Source organism: Emydura macquarii, unplaced genomic scaffold (assembly GCF_026122565.2).
Source record: "Emydura macquarii macquarii isolate MOO-44397 ecotype Brisbane River unplaced genomic scaffold, CSIRO-AGI_Emac_v2 contig_2199, whole genome shotgun sequence".
NCBI classification, from domain to species: domain Eukaryota; kingdom Metazoa; phylum Chordata; order Testudines; family Chelidae; genus Emydura; species Emydura macquarii.
Window position 1 is genome coordinate 2,214,065 of NW_027132336.1, and position 26,218 is coordinate 2,240,282.

The window sequence follows — 26,218 nt, forward strand, 5'->3', positions numbered from 1 at the left end:
GACTCCAAGTCTGAGAAACAATGATCTAGGGAGCTGGAAATTAGCAGAACAATGTGCTGCTCTCCAACCTGTTTTGGTTTGTCAAGTGCTATATAAAGGGCCATGTTGTGCCCAACTGTTGAGCAGGGGCCAGCCACAATCACAGTCCCTGATAATGTCCCTTCAGGTGTAAGCCATCTCAGAGGGAGGAGGTGAACCAGGCCCTGTCTCATCTGCCTACCAGCCAGCAAAGTCATCCGTGGTCTATTATCATAGATCACTCCTGTGCGGCATAGCACAGACTCATACATAAAGAAGTTAACAAAAAAGAATGCACAAAGCAGCTCTCTCTTTGTTATGCAGTGCTAGTTTTCTGGCATCAAGATCTGTGGAGGCATGTCGGGTTGCCCTGAGCTTATGAGAGAGGACTATATCTTGGCTAGAAGGGTCAGAGACTAAGATGAAATAGACATGACTTCTCAAAATCAGGCAGCTACAACTATCTCCTCTCTTATCTCCCAACTTGTAAACTGTATTTGAAAATAGGAAGCACAAATGAAAGCCATCCAAGGTCAGCTCTCAGCTGTGCTCCATCACTGGATCCCAAACTCGTTTTCAATTCCTATGGCATAGTTAAAAGTTCCAGAGGGGTAGCCGTGTTAGTCTGTATACAGCAAAAACAACGAGAGTCCTGTAGCACTTTAAAGACTAACAAATTTAATTTCTGCAGGCAGAAGCTTTCGTGGGCTGTAACCCACTTTGTCAGATGTCAGACGTCAGATGTCAGTTGTCTGATGTCTGACAAAGTGGGTTACAGCCCACGAAAGCTTATGCCTGCAGAAATTAAATTTGTTAGTCTTTAAAGTACTACAGGACTCTAATTTTTATGGCATAGTTAAATTTCAGTTTCTATGGCATAGTTAAAGATACACATGGAGAATTTCAGATATAATTAAGAATCCTCCTGAACATGAAAAGAAATTAAATGGACGTAAAGCTCAATCTCTATCGAGTGTGTCAGTGCATTTAGATGCAGGTTTCAAGCAGGAAAAGTGCTCACATTATTTATATTGAATTAAAATATTCTTGAAATATTGTTTCATTGGTGCCCTTTCCATCAGCTATTTACTTGTGGATATTCAGGATTATCAGAAGTGATCTCCTAGCTTGAATTATCTAGTTTAAATGAGAGATAAGATGGGAAAGTAATATCTTGTATTGGACCAACTTCTGTTGATGAGCTAGACACGCTTTTGAGGTACACAGAGCTCATCTTCAGGTCTAGAAAAGGTACTCAGGATGTCAAAGCTGAATACAATATCAAACAGATCATTTAACATAAGTCATTAGCACATATTCTAAGGGACCATCCAAGTGAAGTGGCCCACTAACACCTTTGCTGTCATAGGACAAAAAGAGGGTTAGTGGGTTACAGATTATTGTAATAAGCCATAAATCCAGTGTCTTTCTTAATACCATGATTTTTTAGTGTGTAGGAAAGTTATGAATTTAAGCTCCCAGGTTTGTCTTTTGAAAGTGTTGTGCAGGTTTCCTTTAAGGATAAGGACTGATAGGCCAGATAGGGAGCGATCGCTTTGTGAAAAGGGTTCACCCACAAGTTATAGGGTGTTTTTTATCTTTTATCATTTTCCTGTGAGAGTTCATTCAAGAGAGTAGTGATTGTCTGCTTTCACCCACATAGTTGTTATTGGGGCATTTAGTGCACGGGATGAGGTGCACGGGATGTTTTGATAGGTATGTGTAGGATCCATGGAGCTGTGTTGATCATTGCAGCGGTGGAGATATGCCTACAGGTTTTGCATCTACTGTTCTGACTGGATCTGGAGCCTCTTTGAGTTGCTATGTCCTGGTCTGTGGGGAGCTTGCTTCTGATGATGAGCTTGGAGAGATTGGTAGGTTGTTTCAGGAAAGATTTCTTGAAAGATGGGGTCCTCATGAGTTGTAGTTGTTTGATGATACCCGGTATGGGTTCTAGTGTGGGATGTGCGGTCGGAATGGGTTTTATCTCTGTGTTGAAGCATGTTTTCTTGGGGTATGTGGGTGCCCCATTCCATGATGTGATTTACTTCTCTGGAGGAGTGTCCTTGTTCGGTGAAGGTGGTTTTAAGCGTGTTAAGGTGTATGTCCCAGACTTTCTCCTTGGAGCATATTCTGTGGCATCTGAGTGCTTGGCTGTAGATAACGGATTTCTTGGTGTGTTTGAGTTCTTACCCATGCAAAACTTGATTGCTTCTTCAGTGGGGGAGAGGAGGAGAAGGTCAGTCCCAGTTGTGATATAGCAAGGGCAGAGGACAATAGGAGGGTGATTCTTTTTTTTTCTTTTTTGTGAAAAACTGATCTTTATTTACCAAAAATATACAAATTTATTCTCTCATTTCTCCATCTTCTTCTTCAACACCTCTGATGTACAGGACATTATTTCATCTTATCAAAACTTCACCAAGGTGTCCAGACAATGCACCATCTATGTATTCTTCTGTGTTTGCAAGCTGCATGTTCATGTAGCCATCGACAGACACCAGGTAGCCCTTGTACTCCATCCCCCACTTCAGCTTCACCATCACCGGCTTTCCTGTCAGCCCGTTCAGGAAGGGCTTGGGGTTCAGGGCCAAGCTCATGGTAATGCAGCCTGGCACAAGGCAGCGGCAAAAACAAAAATTACTCGCCGGGCCGCCACATGTGCGCCCGCCCGAGTCGAAGGGAGGTATGTAAGCCCCAGAATGATCCGGGCTTTATTCCCTGTAGACGAGCCAGAGTCATTAGAGGGCAATTAGGAGCAGCTGAGGCCAATTAAGGCCCAGCCAGGTGCCTGATAAAAACCCTCTGCTCCAGAGAGACAGTGCATGAGCTGGAAAAGTAGGTGTACTGTGCTAAGGAGCAGAAAGGAGTACAGTGTTGCATGGAAGAGCGGAGGAATCCTGAGAGAAGTACTGGGCCCAGGAGGGGGAAACCTGCCCCTGGCACAGGGGCCTGGGTAAGGAAGCCTGGTCAAGGAAGCAGGGCCTGAGAGGCCAGAACAACCGAGGGGGTAAATTAGCCCAGGGGAAAAGACTGCAGCTGCGAGTATGATGCCAGCAGCATGTAGCTGCTACTCATAGGGCCTCTGGGCTGGGACTCAGAGAAGTGGGCGGGTCTGGATCCCTACCCTCTCCCTGGGGAGATGGGGTAACTGGTGACACCCTGGCCCACTACAAGAGCAGAAGCGTGAGACCCACTAGGGTGAAGCCAGCCATCTGCCGCACAGTGCATTGAATACACGTTTATATTCCAGCTTATTCAGTGCAGAGAGTTAATAGCAGTGGGGTCATACTCTCCACTTGTACTGTACAAGGAATTGCCAATGATAGGAATGGGACTTCCCATGTATGAATCAAGGAAAAAATATGTATGATCCATGATGAATAATTCTTCTGCATTCCTTCTGTGCGATGCTGCATAATTCTTCTGCACGACTTTTGTGCATTCTTTGTGCCTGAAGACATTGGCATTGCCCCATCTCTATCCGCATATAAGGCCTGATCCCACGCCCACTGACGACAGTGGGAGTCTTTCTACTCACTTCAGTGGGTGTTGGATTGGGTCCATAATGATTATGGTGAAAACAAGACTAATGCTCAAATCCCTACTCATTTTAATTGTAATAAAGCACTGAATGTTTCTTTGGAAAACTGACTTACCATTTCTTTAGAGAAAATAGATTTGATATACATGAGTGGTACATCCTTCCGCCATACCGAAAGGGAAACATACATTGCTGCTCATCCTCTGTCATCACTGAAACACAAGAGTAAAACCTTCATGCAGTCACACACGGACATAAAACTATTTGCTTACACAAAAGTAATGCTAATTTAAAGGAAAGGAATCTTCAGGTATCTCAACAGTACAGTGGATCCTGTTTCTTGTGAACCTTGGTATAGTAAGAGGAAAGGGAAATCTTACTTGAAGTATACTGGATTGTCAGGCACTGCAGCTAAAGCAACGTAATTTAAGCACTCAGTGGTAGAATAAAAATTTCAGATCATTTCAGTTCAGCACCATGAGCATATAGCAATTCCTGATACAGCCAGACATAATAATTATTAATAATAATACATTCATATAATTAATGTCATTTCTGAAATAATACTCACTGTGCCTCAATACCATCCATTTAAAGCAAAGTGTCAACCTGTAAAACACTCAAATGGATAAAAATAGCCAGAGGGGTAGGAGGGTTGTAAAGGGTGGAGGAATATACGTAATATGGGGCAAACATTGATCAGAACGATCAGGTTATCATCATTTTGGAATAAATAGGCTCTTTACAAGTGAAGAAAATGAACTAAGGTGGATGTCTAGAAGCAATGAGTTCTACACCCATCACATCAATTGTACAACTGTCTAAGAAGGGGTGGTGGGATCCCTATAAGGCAGGAACGGCTAAATCCACAAAGGAATTTGGGCAGCTAACTGCCACTTTAGGTAATGAAATTCAAAATTTAGATATCCAAAACCCCCACTCAACTGCCACCTAACTCTGTAGGTGCCTAAATCCTCAGAGCCTGAATTTTCACTGGTCAAGTCCCCTAGGCACTTAAAAATCTGCCAGTGGGCATGTGCAGAGCCACTTCAGCCTCAGTGCCCGCATGTAGCTCACACTTAAACGCCAGCATAATCCTCAGACAGGTGTTCTCTTGCCTATCTTGCCTGTGGGGCCTGATCTGGTAGGCGTTCTCAGAAGCTGCCTACCAGATTGAGTTCCGCACATACCACCACCTGAGAAAGACGTGATGATCTCTCCCCAACCCCTTTGTAGCTTTTAGCCAGTGGTTCCGCTATGATGTGGGAGACCAGGTTCAGTTCCTCATTTTGCCTGATGTGTAGAAGGTATTTGAACGTGGGTTTCCACCACTCAGGAGATTGCCCTAACCACTGGGCTATGGTATATTCTGGGGCAAGTGTCTCTCAAATCTCCTGTTAGAGCTGTTCTACTGTGTATAAATAATTAAATATGCACAGGGGCCCATCTTTCTGTTCCTCCACCACTGTCTTTATGAGTCCACGTGGAAACAAAAACAGACACAGATAAACAGTTTGTTGTTATTACTGATGCCCATTAGAACTGATTTGGTACCTCTGTGGTGGAAGATTTCAGGTACCGAGCCTCTTCTATGCATAGACCCACGGTTCTACAAATAAAAATGATGAAGATTGAAAATACAGAAATCCTTTACAGGAAACGTTCTGCAAGGATAAAATGTATATTCAGAAGAATCCCATAACACATGTTAGCAGCACTTCGGCAAGAATCCCTTTATTTGTGTGTGATTTTGGCTAGGGTGCGTTCTTGTGAAAGGGGATAAATAAACATTGGCTGATGAAAGGTCATGGCTTATTCAGGAAAAGCCAAACATGGCACAAGAACACAGAAAACAAGCTTAATTATATCTCTCTGTTATCTACGGACATGTTCCTATTTCTTTTGGTGGGGAACACGTCTTTCAGAGCTAGTTCCCAGCTCTGAATAATGCCCCAGCCTTTTGGCCTTTCACATCATTTAGCAGTGTTCCCCCTGGGCTGAGTTATAAGCAATCTCTACTTTATTTGGGGTCACTGATCAGTAAATGAATACTGATAAAACTAAATATGTTAATTCTAATCAGCCACAAGCAATAAGAAATAAGAGTAGGACATATGAAGTGCCACTGCTACCAAAGGCACTCAGAGCAACAAACAACAATAAAGCCATGATTAAATTACAATGTAGATATTATATAAATTCAATATCAGGAAAACAATCAAGGGAACCTGCACATAGGAAGGGGTAGAAATAGATCGATGGAAGGTAATAAATAAGGGCCAACCATGATTATTCTAAAAAAGCAGCTTGAGATGTTTATGAGTTACTGGAAAAAGCTTAAATGGATGCAAGGAGGAAGCAAGTTCCGCACCCTGGAGCCTACAAGAGTTCCTTCACCTCCCAATTTAGGGCTTGAGCCAACATCCAGTGACCCAATCAGGGTTGAGGCCCTTTGTGCTAGGCACTAGAGAAACACATGGAAAGAGACATTTCAAGACAAGATGCAATAAGCCCATGTAATACACTGGTGAAGGGTGTGGGGGAGGACACAGGCAACAGTGGTAGGAACAGGTGGTTACCTAGGCTAGCTATGTGCAGTTAGATGGCTCTGTGTCAATTCTTTGACATATGTATAGACAAACAAAAATATTAATGTTATTATTCATCCCTACTGGCCCCTGCCTAGCCACTACTAATTTGAGCTCTGATCCAGCAAAGCACTTAAGTACGTGCTGCTTAATTTTAAGCACATAAGTACTGAAAGTTCAGCACATGCATAAGTGCTTTGCTGGATCAGGACCTGAGACAGGAAAAAGTTCAGTAGCCTAAGCACCAAGACCAAGATACCTATATTCTTGTAGATGCACACGTTCAGAACCCAACAGGGCACTCTAGAGGAAGAAGTCTGATGTACAAGGGAGGGTCTTATAGATTACACTTTATAACCAAAGCCCTACTTGAACTGCGTGATGGATTGTTAAAAAATTGCGGCTGAGTTGCAGACAAGCCATGGAAAACTGAGAAAAGTAATAATGGATCTTATTATTTGTGGAAATAAAGTCCATTATTACTTTTCCACGATTTTCCACTGTCAGCCACCCGGGACTGAGAATGGGGGCTCCCACTGTTGGCCACCCAGGGCTGACAGTGTGTGTGCTCCCGCACTGATCCCCGGGGCAGCCAGGGTTCCTACTGTCAAAATTGCGGTGGAAGGCAAATATTGCAGAATCCACAATTTCCACCATATTGCAGGTTAAATAGGGCCTTACTTATAACCTGTGCTTCTCTCTGCTTGGCCCTAGCATTACAGATTCTCAGCATTTTTTGAAAATGTGCCCCTCCCTTCATAACTGTGCAATGTATTATGCTGGTTGCTGTTTTCCACTCTACTGATAGGTGAGAAGAGCCATAGAAGTATTATTAGCATGACATGATACCTGATTTTCCACAAAGCGATCAGATTAATTATCCATGAAGAAAGGTTTTGTCAGCTAAATGGCCATGTGTAATTCAGCTTGCTGTCTGGTCCTACCCATTCAACCCAAGGACAGTATCCAGCGTCTGTCATTTCATGTTCAGCCTTTGGTGCTGAACTGACCAGCCATTCCAAATCACAAGAAAAATCACACTTACCACTCCTGTACAGTCACTGCTCAAAGTCAAAGCCAAGATGACAACAGTGAAAGAACTGCAGGCTTTCATCTTCATTTTCCTTTCCAAAAAGCCCTGCATGACAGCAGTAGGGTTGTTCTGCTGCCCAGGCATCTGAAGCTGGAAGATAAATCAGCTACAGGCTTTCGCAAGAGATTAACATATACCAAAATCTCCTGGTGGTTCACATGACTTTAGAGCATTTTAACTTATTAAGCAATCAGAGCTCTTATCAGGGTTAATCGTTAACATCTTTGTGGGTTGATATGAATGTGGTTTTTGGAGATATTTTACCAAAACCGCAGGGACTGAAAAGCTTGCAAAGGGCCCTGTGTGGGTAGAAATGCCCTCAACTTGCCCTGAACTCAGTGGGCATGAAATGTACTCAGCATACCCACAGGCTCCAGCCTGATGTTACTTGTACTCAGAAAGCCATTTGGAATTGAAGTACCTACTTCTTCTCTCTTTTCCTTTGATATGTTATTATAAACACAGTACAATTATGAAGAGCTACAAACAAGCCGCTCAGGAAACTATATTATGTTGCAAAATATGGAACAGATCAATGTGACTATCAGACAAACACAAAAATTACTCATTAACAGATGGTTACCTGCCCAGCAGTTACTTATAATAATGCTGAAGCAGTGAGTTAGGAAAAAAGAAAGTAAGTACACATTACTCTAATGAAACAGAAACTAGGTAAAGTAAATAAACCCATTCTATAGTCACTAGACGAAGGTGTGGTCTACACTTCAAAGTTTTATCCATATAGCTATGTCAGGTAAGAGATTAATTTTTACCAACATAGCTATGCCAGTAAAAGCCCTAGTGTGAATACAGTTATACCAGTATAATGGTGCTTATAAGTGAGGGAATTTGCATAAACTATACCTGTGAAAGTCCTATTATACTGCTATAAGTGTGTCCACACTAGTGGATTTTGGCAGTATAGCTATATCAGTATAACGATACTAGCAAAACCTTCCTAGGGTAGACAATGCCTTAAAAGCGAACAACAAAGGCTGGGTGAATTTTGAATTCACTCCAGATTCAGCAATAAATAATAATCATCCTTGGCACTTACATAACACCTGTTATTTTTGGATCTGAAATGAATTAATTCCCACAGAACCTGTGATGTAGGTATGTATAATTATTGCTCATTTTACAATGGGAAGTATGAGACACAGAGAGGTTAAATGATTTACCAAGTATCCTATACTTTACAATGGAATTTTGTGGCAGAGCAGGGATCGAACACACATCTCCCAGTCTCGTGCCTTACCTCTAACACCATCCATCCTCTAGTTAAGTAGGCTCCAGAATAGCAGGTCCCATACTATGGTTCGTGGCCCACCAATGATCCCATGGGCTTTTCCTTACGGTTGAGAAAGAGCCAGGCAGCCATCTGATATTGCTAATTCAATCACTTTGTTTGCTGTTCCAGCGCGTACACCTGAAAGCTGGGAGAGGAGTCAGTACTAGGGGCTATCGTTCTATAAAGGCAGCAGCCTCCTCCACCCCTTGTCAGAGCCAGGACCAGCTGCCCATAGGGCCAGGACTGCAATATTTCAATGAAGACCGAGGCAGGTTCTAGGGTAACTTATTTATCTACCTAAAAACAAGAAATGACACAAAGAAACGAGAAATGACATGATGATGATGCCGTAATCTAGTCTGTCTGTGTTCTCCCTCTCAGTCTCTGCTACTGGCTCTCTTCCCTGAGAGTGTGAACTGACAAACAGAGAGGCACTGTACAGTATCCTGCTGGTTGGGTGGCAATTTTAATTACTTTCTGCTGAAACTTAATGCGTTATAATACAAGGAAAAAGAAGAAGCTGCTACTGCTGTCACCCCTGGGAACTGTCACATCTGGGAGCCCAAGCTGCTGGGAAGGGGAGAGCCATCAGAGGAAGCAGCTGCCACCAAGAACTGAGAAACCTGCTTCCAGGAGCCATCAATACAAGGAGCTGTGGATGAAAGCCACCACCTTCTTCCAATGGGAATTTCCCCATGAGGACTAAATCACAGCTTCAGGATGTGGCCCCATATAAATACATTATACCAAACACCTACCCACTGTACATACATTACCTACACAGGTTCAGTCAAAGAGGTCTAAATGGCACAGATGAAAGGTACTGACCGGGTCTCAACCAGTTGTTGTAGCAGGAAACTATATCAAACCACTAGTTCTCAGTGCCCGATATCCTGCGGGCTGGTTTATAAACAGGACAAAGTCTGACTGTGTCAATTAGATGACTGAATCCACAGCAAGTGTCTTCTAAATTGACAAAGCATGCCAATAACCTTTATCAGATGAAAAATAAACCACTAGCCCATCACTGGCACCAAACAAGCCTGAACGCTAATTACATGTGGTAGGTGGAAGCCCCCTCTTTGGGACTGGACACGTCCCAAAGCTTAGTGAGGCACCAGTAAACCAGTGAGTGATGAGGATGCAGAGTGAGGCATCCTGAAGATAGTCACATTATAAATGCTAATCCGAGGATCCCGGCAGGCTAAGTGCACAGAGCAACTACTGAAGGCAGAGCATGAGCATGCAAGAAGCGAACACTGATTCATTCCAACTAAATTTGGCCTGCTCACTGCACCAGTTTCACTGACAATTACTACTATTTGGCAGATGCTTCACTGACAATTACTACTGCTGGGTTTCAGCTTTGTTTGGGTTTTTTATGCTACGATCTTGGGCTCTTGGTAGAGATAGGATTGTATATGTAACCCCTCTTCTAGCAGGAAATATCACCAGGATTTTGAACTATACAAGCACTACGGATACTGGCTCCACAACAGACTGACAGGACAGAGGTCAACCTGTCCCCAAAGAATGAAAAGTCTGGACACTTTCAATTCTGAATGGGGGAGTCAGGGAACTACTGAGAGGACGAGAGTTAATGTGAACGAGCTTCCCACACCACATCTACTTAAACTGGTTCCATTAATTCCTTCCCCAATTCTGTTTTCAACTTCCCCATCCAGAGACAGCCAACATGTTGCAAAAGCTGACCTTGGACAACTGGATGACTTGCTTCTTCTCCCAACACCAGTGTCAGATTTTGACTCCAGCATTGCTCCTCTGAGGAACAGTAGCAGATTTCCAAGGCCTTGTAGGTCAGTTTCTTGGTGGCAGGGAAAACAGTGCTGCAGAGTCTGGGTATATTTAAGCATAACTTGTTTTATTTACTCATGTACACCAGTCCTGGAGTTAGAGGTGGTCAAACAGCATGCAGGCAGCCCCTTCATTCAAATATCTCATCCCACCACCAGTGCCTGATTCCCAGAGAGCAACTCTGTCTGAAGAATTGGCTCTTATCAGAGACCCTTGGAAACAGCAAACTCTCTTGCTGTTCACACAGTTTCTTCTCTAGAAACTGCGCCTACACAGAACGTTGTATAATCCAAAAACAATAAAAGATGTCTTCCCACAACTGAAGATTTGCTCGCATGCTAAGAAAAGGAGTTGGAAAATCAGTTACTTCTCAGCCTGGTAAAGCCTAGAGATGTGGCTAAAAGATTTAAATAATGAACACAGTTTAGGGAGCTGAATGTGGGAAGATAGTTTCTTTAACCTAAGGAACATTTTAAATCAGTTCAGCCATAATTCATTATTCTTGATATACGTAAATTTCAGTAAAGAAGTGAACAATTAAGTCTGGGTGGACCCAGGTACATTTTGAGGAGTGATTCAAAATGTAGAGACATTCCCTAATAAACTCTCAGTTCTAAAGTGCGGTACATAAGGTTCTAAATTAATGGACATTCAAAACCAAACTCCACAAAACACTGGAAAATATATTGTAGGGAAATATCCTGGCTCTTGAAGGGATACGCTGTATGACCTAAGAATTCTTTTCCATCTCGGACTGCTACAATTCTCAGAAATAGGGCCCAATGCTGTTCTCATGGCACCAGAGCAACTGAGATCAGAATCTGTCCCACAGTCTCTATGGAACTCCTCCATTTCCATTTCCTCCATTTTGGGATGATATAGCTGAGGTTAGTCCTGCTTTGAGCAGGGGGTTGGACTAGATGACCTCCTGAGGTCCCTTCCAACTCTAATATTCTATGATTCTATGATTTCCTCTTTTAATAGCAGTTGGGTTCCCCTTTTAAAATTTGCTATTCAATATTTCCTGCAGGATAGATACGCCAAACATATCTGGGGCTGATTTCTGCTTCTACTGAAGTCAATGTGAGTTTGCAAAATGGTTATGGAAACCTTTACATTCTCTGCAGCCCATGCTCCTTTTGCATCAAAGAAAAATAAACTGTGACTTTCAATGGTGACCTTCTATTTATGCCAACTCCATTAAGAGACAATGAAAAAGGCAACAAAACAAAATGCAGTAAGACAACACAAACTGACAGAAATCTAATGTACTGACTATGTGCTGTGTACTGGTGGGTGAGGTAATATCTTTTATTGAATCAACTTCTGTTGGTCAGAGAGACAGGTCTGAGCCTGACCTGAAGAAGCATTCTGTGTAAGCTCAAAACTCTGAGTGTCCTAACAATAATGACCTAATAACAATAATTACCCAACAGCATTAAAGGCTAATATACAACTACATTAACTCCATCAGCATTACAAAATCAAATGGAGATAAAAACAATGTACCTTCACCAGTCAATACATAAAAAATGAATGGAAAAGCCCCTCAAACAAACATACATGCCCTCCTATCTAAGAATATATCCTGATCCTCCCCCAAATAAATGGCTTTTGCAGCATGCCTGAAAGATCAGCAATGTTCTACATTATTTTTTACATCATGTCCATGTGTACAGTAAATGTGTACATGGAAATGTTATCACTCAGTTACTGACAAATTTTGGGTAAGGAATAATACAATACTTTTCAATGAAAATATAATCTCCAGTTTATTTTTGTAAATTATTTTAATGTTTATCCAGGTAAATGAGGCTTCCTTCTTTTAAAGCCCATTTCTTCTTCACCTGTAGAGTTAATATGTGGCAGCCTAGTAGTGGGTTTTATTTCTGGCTTCTGAAGTGATTTTTATTACCACATTTAAGTTGATAATATTGCAACAAATCTAGGATGTGGAATGCTTAACACAATGGTATAGTTTGAGATTTAAGGACTCCTGTTCAGTCAGTTTGTTCTGCTTCCATACTGTATAAAATGAAAGGCTGATATCACTAATAAAATGTGTCATTTTTACATGATTTACGCAATCCGATAACTATGTCTAAATGGGGAGTGATTTAAAAAGTGGCTATGGTGAGAAAGTTACTTTTTATTCCATCCCTGCTTTTGATGGACAAAATTAATTCCTAAATCAATGGGACACAGGAGCCTAAATCACATTGGTCTTTTGAAAAATCCCAACAGGAAGCATGGTTTGTCAGTACACAACTGCAGCAAATAGGAATAGCTGCAGGATATTTGTAACTGGGTTGCAGGGATTCAGGATGAACACACTCAGAGCTGTTGCATGTCAGCAGATAATCCTGGAACTGAAACACACGCATGCACCTACATGCTAAATTCTCCTCCTCAATCCTCTCACCTCCCACATTTCTTCAGCACTCCTGACAACTCCACTAGCTTCCCTGTCATTCAAGCACATAAATCTGGGGTTATCTATGACTCCTTTTTTTCTCTCCTTACACTGAAGCTCTTCCAAAATCTCACCACTTCTTCCTCCCCACTGTAACACTTTTACAATCTGCTCCTCCTTCACCATCTCCAGGACTGAAATCCCAGTCAACACCAAGGTTTGTAACCTGATTGCCACTCTCCCTGGGCTCTTGTTCTGCAGATCTCTGCCTGCCCTGCCTACTCATCTCCCATAACACACCACCCTGATCTCTGGGCTCTGCCCCTTTTTCACTTCATTGCTCCCTTGGCCTCCTCCTCTCACACTGGTCTTTGTGCCTTTCATTACATTGCTCCCTACACCTCAGACAATATTCCTCTTCTTGCATGCTATGTCCTTACTGTCCTCCTTCAAAACCCTCTTCAAAAACTTCTCACCTTGCTGTCCAACCATGACTCCTGGAACCTACCATTTCACTCTTCCCTTGTTGCCCTACCTAATCTCTGCTTAAAAACATCAGAAGTCACAATTTTCTCACTATACGGTAGGACTATTATTTTTATTTGTTTTAATCTTCACCTCTCCTTTCCCTAACCCAGTGAGTGGTACACAATTTATGCAAACATTGACTGCATATTACAACAGAAAAAAATTTGGGATTCACCTTCCCTCCACATAATTGTCAGAACCCCTCTTATCTAGCCATAAAACATTGAACATCCCTGCATGTTTTCATGACTCCCCAGGGATCTGCAGCCCTAAGATTGAGAACTCATGCCTATCCCCTTCCTCTATCAGTCAGTCTTTCATGCTGGTGGTTGCATTATAGTAACACAAAGAGGTGCACACCTTGCAATCATAATGTAACACTATCTGTCACAGCGTTACTTGCATTCCTTCCCCCTCATTCCCCTGTGGGATGTGCTACTTTGTGATTGCAGGATATTGTGTAATGTGTTATCCTGTATCTGGGATTTTCCTCTTTTCAGCAGACCATGCCCCATTTGTTCCCTATACAGATAAATTCATGCATACTAGTGTTTCTAGTGCCTTCTTGCCATCTTCTCTATGGGATCATACATCTTTACTGCAGCTCTCTTCAATTTATTACAAGAGCCCTGCTTACACCTTAGGCACTGCATGAGAATGTATGGCCATATGGCCACTTTCAGTATCATTCATGTATCAAGGGAGCATTAGCTCAAGTCTGAAATATCAAGGCACGCAAAAAGGACAATAAAAGAGATGGCCTCAAGCTGCAAAAATTAGATCTGGATTTCAAACACCCAGTACTCATAGTTGTTCTTGATCCAGGGTTTTTCTTTAAGCCACTATAAAGAGAGGGGCACTGCACAGACCAGAATTGATCTGGTTTCAAGCATTCTAAAAGTTTAGGGATATTTAGAGCCAGGATTTTCATAGCATTGCATCGCAAGACAATAAGTGGCAACACCGAGGACTACTTGTATCTGGAGATAGAGTGAAATGTGTTACTAACATGACCATAGCCAACCAAGGGCAAAGGTGCCTCCAGTGCCGGCCCAAGCTATGGTCTGACCGGGCAACAGCCCGGGGCGCCTGAGTGTATGGGGCACCAAAATGACTGATTAATATATCTATAAACAATAAGTTTTTACCTTCCTCTGCAGTAAGTCGCAGCTGGAGAAGAAGAAGAAGGATCCAGATGGGCACCATTACGCCCTGAAGGCCGGGTCCATCTGTGGGGCCCATCCCGGAGGCTCTATCTCCACAGCCTGAAGTGGAAGAGACCAAAATACACCCGGCCGTAGCTGTCTCCAGAGTGACTCGGGGCTCGGTGGCCAGCTTCTCAGAGATGCGCAGTGGCAGCGGAGCCAGGGGAAGGGGGTGAGAGAGATAGAGAAACAGGAGGGGGATGATCCACCCCAGAGGTGGCTGCATCTCAGCGCCAGGCGAGGGATCCCCAGTATAACCCCGCCCCAGAGGTGGCCACACGGCAGGGCGGCAAAACGGTTCTCACGATCCCTCTCCGAAATGGGCGCGACGCAATTATAATGTCTGCCCGGGGCGCAAGAATGGCTCGGGCTGGCACTGGGTGCCTCTTTAGGTATGTCTACACTGCAATTAAACCCCAGTGGTTGGCCCATGTCAGCTGACTTGATCTCACAGGGCTTGGGCTACAAGGATGCAAAACTGCAGTGCAGATGTTCAGGCTCATGCTAGAGCCTGAGCTCCAGGACCCCATGAGGCGGGAGGATGCCAGAACGTGGGCTCCAGCCCAAGCCTGAACAGCTATACTGCAATGTTACAGCCCCACAGTTCAAGCCCCGCGAGCCCAAGTCAGCTGACACAGTCCAGCCGTGGGTGCTTAATTGCAGTGTAGACATACCCTACATGTTTCAGAGCTCAGAAACTGGATGTTTTCTCCCACTATTTAAAAAGAAAGGGAAATTTAAGAAGTCTCATCTTCAGGGACTCTGTTTAGCACATCTAACCATCACCCTGGCCTGAAACTCCAGCCACATGCAGAGATGTATGAATTTTTACTTTAGCACACGAGGCCTGTGCATAGTGAAAACTGGCAGAAAGAGATGCATAAAGACATCTAGTGGTAAATGTACCCACCCTTTAACTACCGCCAACCCAGTTAGATTACTTCAGCACAAGCCAATTTGCAACTGTTAGGCATTTTCATTTTTAGATGTGCTCAAATCCTTGCTGTTCCACCCACTCTCTTCATTAGCATATTAGACGCCCCCATTGCATGCTTTTAAATGGTCTAAAAGTCAGGTGTATGTGAAAGAGACGGCTCTGCCTCTCTAACCATAAGGAGGCTAAATCTTTCTCTTGCAACTTTGGAAAATGTTCTTATTAGTAAGAAAGAAACATTTTCCCTTTTTCAGTCCCAGAAACCTAGCTGACCTTGGGTTGTTATTTGCTGTGATATGGTGGAGTGCAGAGTTTAAAAGGGATTATTCTAATTGCAACCCTGAGAGAATTCAGCATGGAAACCTCCCAATTTCCCCAGGTGTCTCATTAAACACCTACTCACAGTTTGCAGATAATGGACGTGTGACATGTTTAAGTGCCAGAATACACCCCCTGACCCACCTGCCTGCTATGGAATTTAGTCACTCTAGGAAAATCTCACCATTAGGTGCCTCCTGCAGAAATGTGTGTCCAAACAGAATAATTGTCTGGGCTGCTTTCCGGGTGCTCTTTTGGCATGTATAAGACAGGTGTGCATCACTGAAAATCTAGCTCCGAGTGGAAGAGGGCAGTGTTGGATGTTGGGCTTTAGAATGAGTACATCATCACTGTAATGAAGCTTACCTTCAATTACTGATATGTTCTCTCTCAACCTGACCCCAGCTTAAACTAGTTTTTGTCTGACAACTTCCACGGGGGTTTTTCATTTAAAAATTTATACAAAAAACCTCGGAGAATGTTCCCGTGGGATATTTCTAGTGATCTGAAGAAATGAAGTATCACTTATGTAATTTTTTGGAATATTTAACTTTTATACTTGAACTCTTACAGATTTTACCAGGACACTCTGGCTGCTTCACCCCACTGTGGAGCAGCGCAGAGCAGCCAGAACCTACCTTATCTCCTTTCCTCTCCTCTCTTACTTCTTCCTCCCCATCTTCACCTCCCCTCCCTTCCATCACCTCTTCCCTCTCACTTTTCACTTCTCCCACACCTCTTCCCATTTTTTCCCATTCCTCCTATCCTTTCTTCCTCCTCTCTCTTGCTCTCCCCTTTTCTTTCTCCCATCTTGTCTCTGTGTCTGACAGCTCAGAGCAGAACCCTCTGTCTTCCCCCACAGCCCTCACTGCAATCCATCCAAGCTTCCTGCAGCCCTTCTCCCTGATGCAGAGCCCACAATAATAGACATGTCTAGAGCCACATTTCTCACCACACATTTTGTATTCCCTCCAATCAGAGGTGAGGTCAGATAGGGCTGAACTGACCTCCTTTCCTCTCTTTCCTGCTTAGCCCCAAACTCACTTTCTCCTCTTCCTCCTCCTCCATCACCCCAGTGAGGAAAGATCTTTCCCTTTCCCCTCACTTTCCCCCCATCGCTCCCCTCCTCTCCCTCTTTCCATACACTCAACTCGCCCCCTATTCCTTTCCCCTCTCCCATCCCCTCTGCTTGGAGGGGATGAGGTTAAGGTGAAGGATTAATGAGGAGAGGGTGGGAGGAGAGGCAGAGGGGAAAGAAAAGGAGGAGATGGGGGAAGTGTGGAACTCTGTGGGAAGAGGAAGGGAAGGGGAGAAAGAAGATGGAGATGGGAGGTAAAGAAAAAGGAGGAAAAGGAGTTGGGGAAGTATGAGAGGAGAGAGCGAGATTGAGGAAGGAGAAGGGAAAGAAAGGGAGATGAGAGGGAAGAAGTGAGGAAGAGGAAGAGAAGGGAGAAGAGGTTAAGGGGAAGGGCAAAGGAGGAATGGATAAAGGAAAGCTGGGGGATGAAAGGGAACAGTGGCGGAAGGGGGAGGGGGAAGGATAAGGAGTGAAAGGGAAGAATGAGGAGGCATAAAGAGGAGGGGGAGGGGTGAGAAAATTAGAAAGAGGAAGGAGAAGAGCAAAGAGGGAGAAGGAAGTGAGAGAGGAGAAAGAAGGGGGAGAAGAACAGGGTGATGGGAAGAAGAAGGAGAAGGGGGCTGAAAACAGGTGAAGGCTGGTAGTCTGAAAATTGCATGAAGCCTGGAACTTCTCGCATCATTGTGGAACTGGCTCTAGCAGGGGCCAAAATCCCACTACTTGGGATGAATTCATTGGCGTTGGCAACACAATAGATAGAGAGATGGGTGTGTCTGCACTGCAAGTCAGGTGCTACAATCACACCTTCACTTGCACTGCAGGCAACAACAGTAGGGAAGATCTGAATGCGCAGGCGAGCAAACAGCATACCCAGGGTAGGTACTCTGGTTCTAGCCTGAAGCGAACTGAAGCCCATGCCATCACTGTTATCTATGCTAGCTTGATTAAAACTAGCACACCTATGCCTTCTCCCATCACCTTCACTTGCAGCTGTGACCCCACTGCATCTATGCTAGCTTGATTAAAACTAGCACACCTATGCCTTCTCAAGCTACAATCTCACCTTCACTTGCAGCATAGGTGGATCGTATAGCTGACCCCACTGCAGGGAGTGGCTGTGCTGCTGGGGTGCTCCAGTCCCCTAAATGTTTGCTAGGTGCTGGGTGTGCCACACACTCAGAGGCAAAGCTTCAGGCACTTCAGGATCTAACTCTCTGTGGGTTCCCATAAACATTCACTGTCTGATCAATAACAAGGGAGTGCTTCACCAGGGCTGGGCAGGAGGGCTTGGAGTTACAAACAAAAAGCGAACCAACAGACCCAGCCCCTAAGGACGTCCTGACCAGCAGCATGAAGGTAAGGCTCCTCAGGCCTACCGCCAGGGATCCACACGTCAGGCTACCCCTCCTCTGAAAACATTATACACTGGTCCCGTCCTTTTGCCTTGCAGGTGTAGTCTCATTCAGGCCCTCCACACAGCCCCTCTGTTTGCAGGCTACTCCTAACTATCCACCAACCAGGGCTAGCACTGCCCCCCCGCCAGCAGTAGGCTCCTTCCCAGCCTGACTCTCAGACCCAGCTCACAAGCTGCCCAGCCTACTCACCACAGTCAGCTCCCAGGCTGCAGCCTCCTTCCTAAGTGGAGTACTTTGCATTTGTCCATATTGAATTTCATCGTATTTACTTCAGACCATTTCTGTAGTTTGTCCAGATCATTTTGCATTTTAATCCTATCCACCAAAGCACTCGCAACCCCACCCAGCTTGGTATCATCCGCAAACTTTATCAGTGTACTCTCTATGCTAGTATCTAAATTCTTGATGAAGATATTGAACAGAACTGGACCCAGAACTGATCCCTGCAGGACCCCACTTCATATGTCATTCCAACTTGACTTTGAACCAGTGATAACTACTCTGTGGAAACAGTTTTACAATCAGTTATGCATCCATCTTATAGTAGTTCCATCTAGATTGTATGCCCTAGTTTGTTTATGAGAAGGTCATGTGAGATAGTATCAAAAGCCTTACTAATGTCAAGACATACCACATCTACCACTTCCCCCCATCCACAAGGCTTGTTACCCTGACAAAAAAGCTATCATGTTGGTTTGACAAAATTAGTTCTTGACAAATCCATGACTGGTTAATTATTTGCTCCATTATCTTTCCGGTACTGAAGTTAAGATGACTGATCTGTAATTCCCTGGGTTGTCCTTATTCCTCCTTTTATAGGTTGGCACAACATTGGTCCTTTTCCAGTCCTCTGGAATCTCTCCTGTCTTCCATGACTTTTCACAGATAATTGCTAAGTCTCAACTATCTCCTCAGTCAGCTCCTTGAGTATTCTAGGATGTATTTCATCAGGCGCTGGTGACTTGCAGACATCTAACTTGTCTAAGTCATTTTTAACTTGTTCTTTCCCTATTTTAGCCTCTGTTCCAATCTCATTTTTCATTGGCATTCACTATGTTAGACGTCCAATCGCATTAATCTGTTCGGTGAAAACTGAAACAAAAAAGTCATTTAGCACTTCAGCCATTTCCACATTTTCTGTTATTGCTTTCCCCCCCCCCTCGTTGAGTAATGGGCCTCCCCTGTCCTTGGTCTATCGCTTGCTTCTAATGCATTTGTAGAATGTTTTCTTGTTATCCTTTATGTCTCTAACTAGTTTAATTTCATTTTGTGCCTTGGCCTTTCTAATTTTTTCCCTACATACTTGTGTTATTTGTTCATATTCATCCTTTGTAATTTGACCTAGATGCCACTTTTTGTAGAACTCTTTTTTGAGTTTCAGATAATTGACGATCTCCTGGTTAAGCCAGTGAGGTCTCGTCATACTTCCCATCCTTCCTATGTCCTGCACTTAGGATGGAAGAATCCCATGCACAGCTACAGACTGGGAACTGACAAGCTAGGCAGCAGTTCTGCAGAAAAGGACCTGGGGGTTACAGTGGATAAGAAGCTGGATATGAGTCAGCAGTGTGCCTGGTTGCCAAGAAGGCTAATAGCATATTGGGCTGCATTCATAGGAGCATTGCCAGCAGATCGCAGGAGGTAATCATTCCCCTCTATTCGGCATTGGTGAGGCCACATTTGGAGTATTGTGTCCAGTTTTGGGCCCCCCACTACAAAAGGGATGTGGAGAAGTTGGAGAGAGTCCAGAGGAGGGCAACAAAAATGATTATGGGGCTGGAGCACAAGACTTAGGAGGAGAGGTTGAGGGAACTAGGCTTGTTTAGTCTGCAAAAGAGAAGAATGAGGGGGGATTTGATAGCAGCCTTTAACTACCTGAAAGGCGGTTCCAGGGAGGATGGAGCTAGGCTGTTCTCAGTGGTGGCAGATGACAGAACAAGGAGCAATGGTCTCAAGTTGCAGGGGGGGTGGTCTAGGTTGGATATCAGGAAAACATTTTTCACTAGGAGGGTGGTGAAGCACTGGAATGGGTTACCTAGAGAGGTGGTAGAATCTTCATCTTTAGAGGTTTTTAAACTGCGGCTTGACAGAGCCCTGGCTGGGATGATTTAACTGAGGCTAGTCCTGCTTTGAGCAGGGGGTTGGACTAGATGACCTCCTGAGGTCCCTTCCAACTCTAATATTCTATGCAGTGGGATAGTTTGATCTTGTACCCTTAATAACGTTTCTTTGAAAAGTGTTGCATGCACTCTGTGCCACCTCCTGTTCCCATGCATGGGCATGAAGTATACAGCGGCCTTGACCCTACTTTGGTTCCCTCACAGTTCAACGCTCCTGGTAGCTGAGGACTATGAAAGCAGGGATGGAGTCATCTACAGTGAGATCCACACTAACTATCACATCTCAAAGAGCCACAGTTACTGTAGGCTAAATGTCACGCTGGCTGGATTGGGGGGGGGCCCTTGAGGTGTATTCAGGAGCTCCGATTGCTCCCTTCTATACCAGTCTCGCGTTGGGGATGTCACGCTGGTTAGACTGGAGGGAGCATTTAACGTATGGGTTAACATCAATATGTCAAAATCATAATAATTCATGTGAGATATGCCATGGCAGGTACTGTTAGAAAGGTTATAATATGCTAAGTCAGATGATAATACTTATGTTCATGTGTAATATGTGAAATGGAAGTTATAGATTTGAGATATCTGTATTTCAAATTGTGCTGCCTGGGCAACACCCCAAATAGGATGGCGGCAGGACAAGAGCCTGCTTAATGGCCCATTAAGACACTCACGGATGCAAGGGGCCCAGGAAGAAACTAAAGGCATACCTGAAGAGTTACCAGGATTGGTCCATGTGACTCTGGACTCCATTTTAGTTCTTGTAATATTCCACAAGACCGCATGGCCAGGGCCAGAGGGTATATAAGGCCAACCACAGAATCCATTTTGTCTTTGATCCTGTTCAGCTACAGACACATACCTGCCTCTGGATCAATTCACTTGCAACTGAACCGAAGGACTAAGACCCATCCAAGTACTGTATGTATACCAGAGGAACTATACAAGCCTGCAACTCCACAATTCTTCTAAAAACCTGATGTATATGGACTTTCAATCATTTGTATGTATCTGATTTGCTTTGACCCTTTAGCATTTCTCTTATGGTTTATTTCTTTCTTTTTACAATAAACCTTTAGTTTTAGTTACTAAAGGATTGGCTGGCAGTGTGGTATTCTGGGTAAGATCCAAACTTATATTGATCTGGTACTGTGGTTGACCCTTTGGGGTCAGAGGGAACCTTTTTAGTAAAGAGCATAGAGTTTAAATAACTAGTCTCTTTACTGGACCTAGTGCTGATTGGGAGCCAGATGTTGAAATGCAGTAAAGGGAGCTGTGGTATTTGTGTACCGGCTTCTTGACCAGTGTGGGGGAATCAGAAGCACAGTCTGAGGCTGGATGGGAAGTCTGACTTCAGTGTCACCCACCAGTGCTGGGAGAATCTGCTCTCCTTTTACAGTCTGCCCTGACCTTGGCATTATCAGGTGGCTACCCTGGGCACGGAAGGGTCACAGTAAGTAATCATTCTTCTGAGAGTATTTGTCGGTGTGGACCCCACTGTAGCTGACTGTCAAGCAGCATACTCCTCTGGATGTGGGGTTGAGGAGTATCAACTGCATCAGCTGAATAGAGCTTGGAGCCATTCTCCCAAATTTGGCATCTGATCTAGCAGCTAAATCCAGCATATAATGCTTGGCAAATGTGAGCAGGTTGCTTCACACAATAGCCTTGCAGATTTCATATATTAGTACACTGCGGAAACAAGTCAAGGATGCACTTGGGCAGTGGTGGAGTGAGCTTTAATAGTCAGTAGGAGAAATACATCAGTCAACTGGTTGCAAAGTGAAATACAATGTGTTATCCATTTTGAAAATCTTTGTGACGTGGAGAGGCCAGTTATAGCCACAAATAGATGTGAGGATAGTCTGATATTATTTTAACAGGACCAAACCTTTCACAGACCTTTAGATACAACCAGACTGTGGAGCTTCTTCTCAACTTGGGTGGAATATGGCTTTGGAAAGAACACAAGTAAGCTGATTAATTGGTTTAAGTGGAGTTCAGGAACCACCAGGGGATGAATTTTGCATGAGGTCTCAGAATCACCCTGCCTTTATGAAATGAAGTGAATGGAACTTCTGCCATGAGTGCCTAAATCTCACTCACTCATCTGGCCAAGGTCCATTTTGAGAGTAAGACTGTAGATAGAGCACTCTGAGAGGGACTTGAAGGGGGACTCCATAAGTTTTAGAAGATGATGTTGAGGACCCATGCTGGAATATGTTCTCTGAGTGATGGGTAAGCATGCAGCAGGCCTTTAAAGAATTTGGATATCATCAGGTGAGAAAAGACCGAACACAACTTTATCAGTGAATATGCAGCTATTGTTGCCAGGTAAACCAGGACTGAACTAACTGAAAGTGCAGAGTGTTCAAACTGCAGCAGATAGTCAAGGATCTTTCATGCTGGGGCCTGCACTAAGTCTAGGCCACACTGGGCTGCCCATATTGAGAATATTTTCCATTTGGCAGAGTAAGTCCTCCTTGTGGATAACTTTCTGCTCTGTGCAATATAAGGAGCAGCACCTTTCCATACACAGGCCTCAATCCTTCCAGCCACTGCGATGCACAGTGGGGAGCACCAAGTTATTGTACTCCAGCACAAGTATGACCAGAGACTTCCTATAAATGCAAGCAGGGTTAAGTATTAGGTGTGGTTTTCTGGACTGAGTGGTAGCAAATCTCAAACCCCTTGTGAACCTGTTCCCCTACTCACAAGAACATAAGGTAGAAAGAGTTGGGATGCGAATGGACATGTATTAGGAGACATAGGATTCTATTATGTATAGGTTATTATTACCATAGTATCTGAGCACCTTCCAGTAGTGCATTAAGCAATGCGAGTAACTTCTGTCACATTTGGTCTTCACCCTCTCTCCAAGGGAGAAATGCATGCAGTGGAGTATTTTGTTTTGGAATTTTTAAATGTATATTACACACACACAGCTATATATTTATGTTAGAGAAGGCAGGTCAAAGACCTGCAACTTGCACTTGGAATGGAAGTTGATGAGGTTTGTGATAGTTCTCAGTTCCTGTGAGAGTTCATTACACAGTCTCTGACCACCCCAAGAAAGCTCTGTCTCCTGTACAGACAAACTTCATTCTTATTGTAGAGAGTTGCATTGTGGCAGAGGAGTGGAGTTGTCCACCATGTTCTTCTGCTTCAGTCAATCTTTTAGATACCCTGGGACCAGGCCGCTCTGTGTCCTGAAGATAAGTACCAAGACCTTGAACTTGATTCAATATTCTCTGGGAAACCAATATAGAGAGTGGTGGACAAGTCTGATATGTTCCCAGTAGCCTCTGTGGGTGAGGAGATATGCTGCAGTGTTCTGTTCTAACGCTAGTTGGAGGTTCTTACACGTTGAAGGCTTCATGCCCAGGAATATCGCATTTCTGCAGTCCTACCAAGAGGTGATGAAGGTATGAATAACTGAGGTCAGGCCATTATTTGCCAGGATGATACAAATGGATGCTTCTATGTGAGAGATGAAGTGTGAACCTCAGCAAGTAATGAATGCACTTCACTTAGGCACCATTCATGCTATAAGGCAAGCAAAAAACCAGACCAGGAGGATGAGGTAGACAAGGCTTTCTTCAGACAACTAATGAAAGTTTCCAGATCACAGGAACTGGTTCTCATGGGGGACTCCAATCACCCTGACATCTGCTGGGAGATGTTGCAATACAGCAGTGCACAGACAATCCAGGAAGTTTTCGGAGAGTGTTGTGGACAACCTCCTAGTGCAGGTGCTGGAGGAACCAACACGGGGCCATGCTCCTTTTGATCGGCTGCTCACAAACAGGGAAGCATTGGTAGGGGACGTAGAAGTGGATGGCAACCTGGGCAGCAGTGACCATGAGATGGTCAAGTTCAGGATCCTGACAAAAGGAAGAAAGGAGAACAGCAGGATACAGACCCTGGACTTCAGAAAAGCAGACTTTGACTCCCTCAGGGAACTGAAGGGCATGATCCTTGGGAAGCTAATATGAGGCGAAAAAGAAGTCTAAGAGAGCTGGCTGTATTTTAAAGAAACCTTACTGAGGGCGCAGGAACAAACCATCTTCATGTGCAGAACGAACAGTAAATATGGCAGGCAACCAGTTTGGCTTAACAAAGACATCTTTGGTGAGCTTAAACACAAAAAGGAAGCTTACAAGAAGTGGAAGCTTGGCCAGATGACTAAGGAGGAGTATAAAAATACTGCTCAAGCATGCAGGAATGAAATCAGGAACACCAAAGCACAATTGGAGTTGCAGCTAGCAAGGAATGTGAAGGCTAACAGGAAGGGTCTCTACAGGTATGTTAGCAACAAGAAGGTGGTCAGGGAAAGTGTGGGCACCTTACAGAATGGGGGAGGCAACCTAATGACAGATGATGTGGAAAAAGCTAAAGTATTTAATGTTTTTTTTTGCCTCTGTCTTCACAGACAAGGTCAGCTCCCAAACTACTGCACTGGGCAGAACAGAATAGGGAGGACGTGAGCAGCCCTCAGTGTGAAAGAACAGATTCAGGACTGTTTAAAAAAGTTGGACATGCACAAGTCCATGGGGCCGGATGCAATGCATCTAAGGGTGCTGAGGGAGTTGGCTGATATGATTGCACAGTCATTGGCCATTATCTTTGAAAACTCATGGCGACTGGGGGCAGACCCAGACAATTGGAAAAAGGCAAATATAGTACCCATCTTCAAAAAAGGGGAGGAGGAGGAACTGGGGAACTACAAACCTGTCAGACTCACCCTGGAAAAATCATGGAGCAGGTCCTCAAGGAATCCATTTTGAGGCACTTGGAAGAGAGACAGGTGATCAGGAACAGTCAGCATGGATTCACCAAGGGCAAGTAATGCCTGACCATTGCCTTCTATGATGAGATGACTGGCTCTGCGGATGTGAGGAAAACGGTGGACGTGATATATCTTGACTTTAGCAAAGCTTTTGATATGGTCTCCCACAATATTCTTGCCAGCAAGCTAAAGAGGTATGGGTTGGACGAATGGACTATACGGTGGATAGAAAGCTAGCTAGATCATTGGGCTCAATGGGTTGTGATCAACGGCTCGATGTCTATTTTGTAGCAGATAATAAGCGGAGTACCCCAGGGGTCAATCTTGGGGCCAGTTTTTTTTTTTTAACATCTACCTTGATGATCTGGAGGATGGAGTGGATTGTACCCTCAGCAAGTTTACAGATGACACCAAGCTGGGGAGAGTGGTAGATACCCTGGAGGCTAGGGACAGGATAGAGTGACCTAGACAAATTAGGGGATTGGGACAAAAGAAAACTGATGAGGTTCAACAAGGACAAATGCAGAGTCCTGCACTTAGGACGGAAGAATCCCAGGCACAGACTGCTACAGACTGGATATGAGTCAAAAGTGTGTCCTTATTGCCAAGAAGGCTACATATTGGGAAGCATTAATGGGAGCATTGCCAGCAGATTGAAGAAAGTGATTATTCCCCACTATTTGGCATTGATGAGGCCAAATTTGGAATACTATGTCCAGTTTTGGGCCAGTACTGGAAGAATGTGGACAAATTGGAGTGAGTCCAGCAGAGGGTAATGAAAATGATTAGGGGGCTGGAGCACATGACTTATAAGGAGAGGCTGAGGGAACTAGGCTTATTTAGTCTACAGAAGACTGAGGGAACATTTGATAGCAGCCTTCAACTAGCTGAAGAGGGGTTCCACGGAGGATGGAGTTAGGCTGTTCTCTGTGGTGGCAGATGACAGAACAAGGAGCAATGGTCTCAAGTTGCAGTGCGGGAGGTCTAGGTGGGATATTAGGAAAAAAATTTTCACTAGGAGGGTGGTGAAGCACTGGAATGGGTTACCTAGAGAGGTGGTGGGATCTCC

The 26,218-nt window shown here is 44.2% G+C and overlaps 1 protein-coding gene and 1 pseudogene across 3 annotated transcripts in view; both read right to left on the reverse strand.

The window, feature by feature from the left end:
* HGFAC (HGF activator) overlaps positions 1-8,528 on the reverse strand; it is a 58,863-nt gene extending 50,335 nt beyond the window's left edge. For all 3 annotated transcript variants that reach the window (XM_067558884.1, XM_067558885.1, XM_067558883.1), the window contains exons 1-4: positions 8,502-8,528; positions 7,196-7,333; positions 5,117-5,171; positions 3,678-3,774 (exon numbers count right to left, since the gene is read on the reverse strand). In XM_067558884.1, coding sequence (XP_067414985.1) covers positions 3,678-3,774; positions 5,117-5,171; positions 7,196-7,333; positions 8,502-8,513 — 302 coding nt within the window. In that variant the 5' untranslated portion in view covers positions 8,514-8,528. The remainder of the gene's footprint in view (positions 1-3,677; positions 3,775-5,116; positions 5,172-7,195; positions 7,334-8,501) is intronic.
* Positions 2,302-2,691, reverse strand: LOC137160361 (small nuclear ribonucleoprotein F pseudogene; annotated as a pseudogene).
* Positions 8,529-26,218: the final 17,690 nt, after the last annotated feature.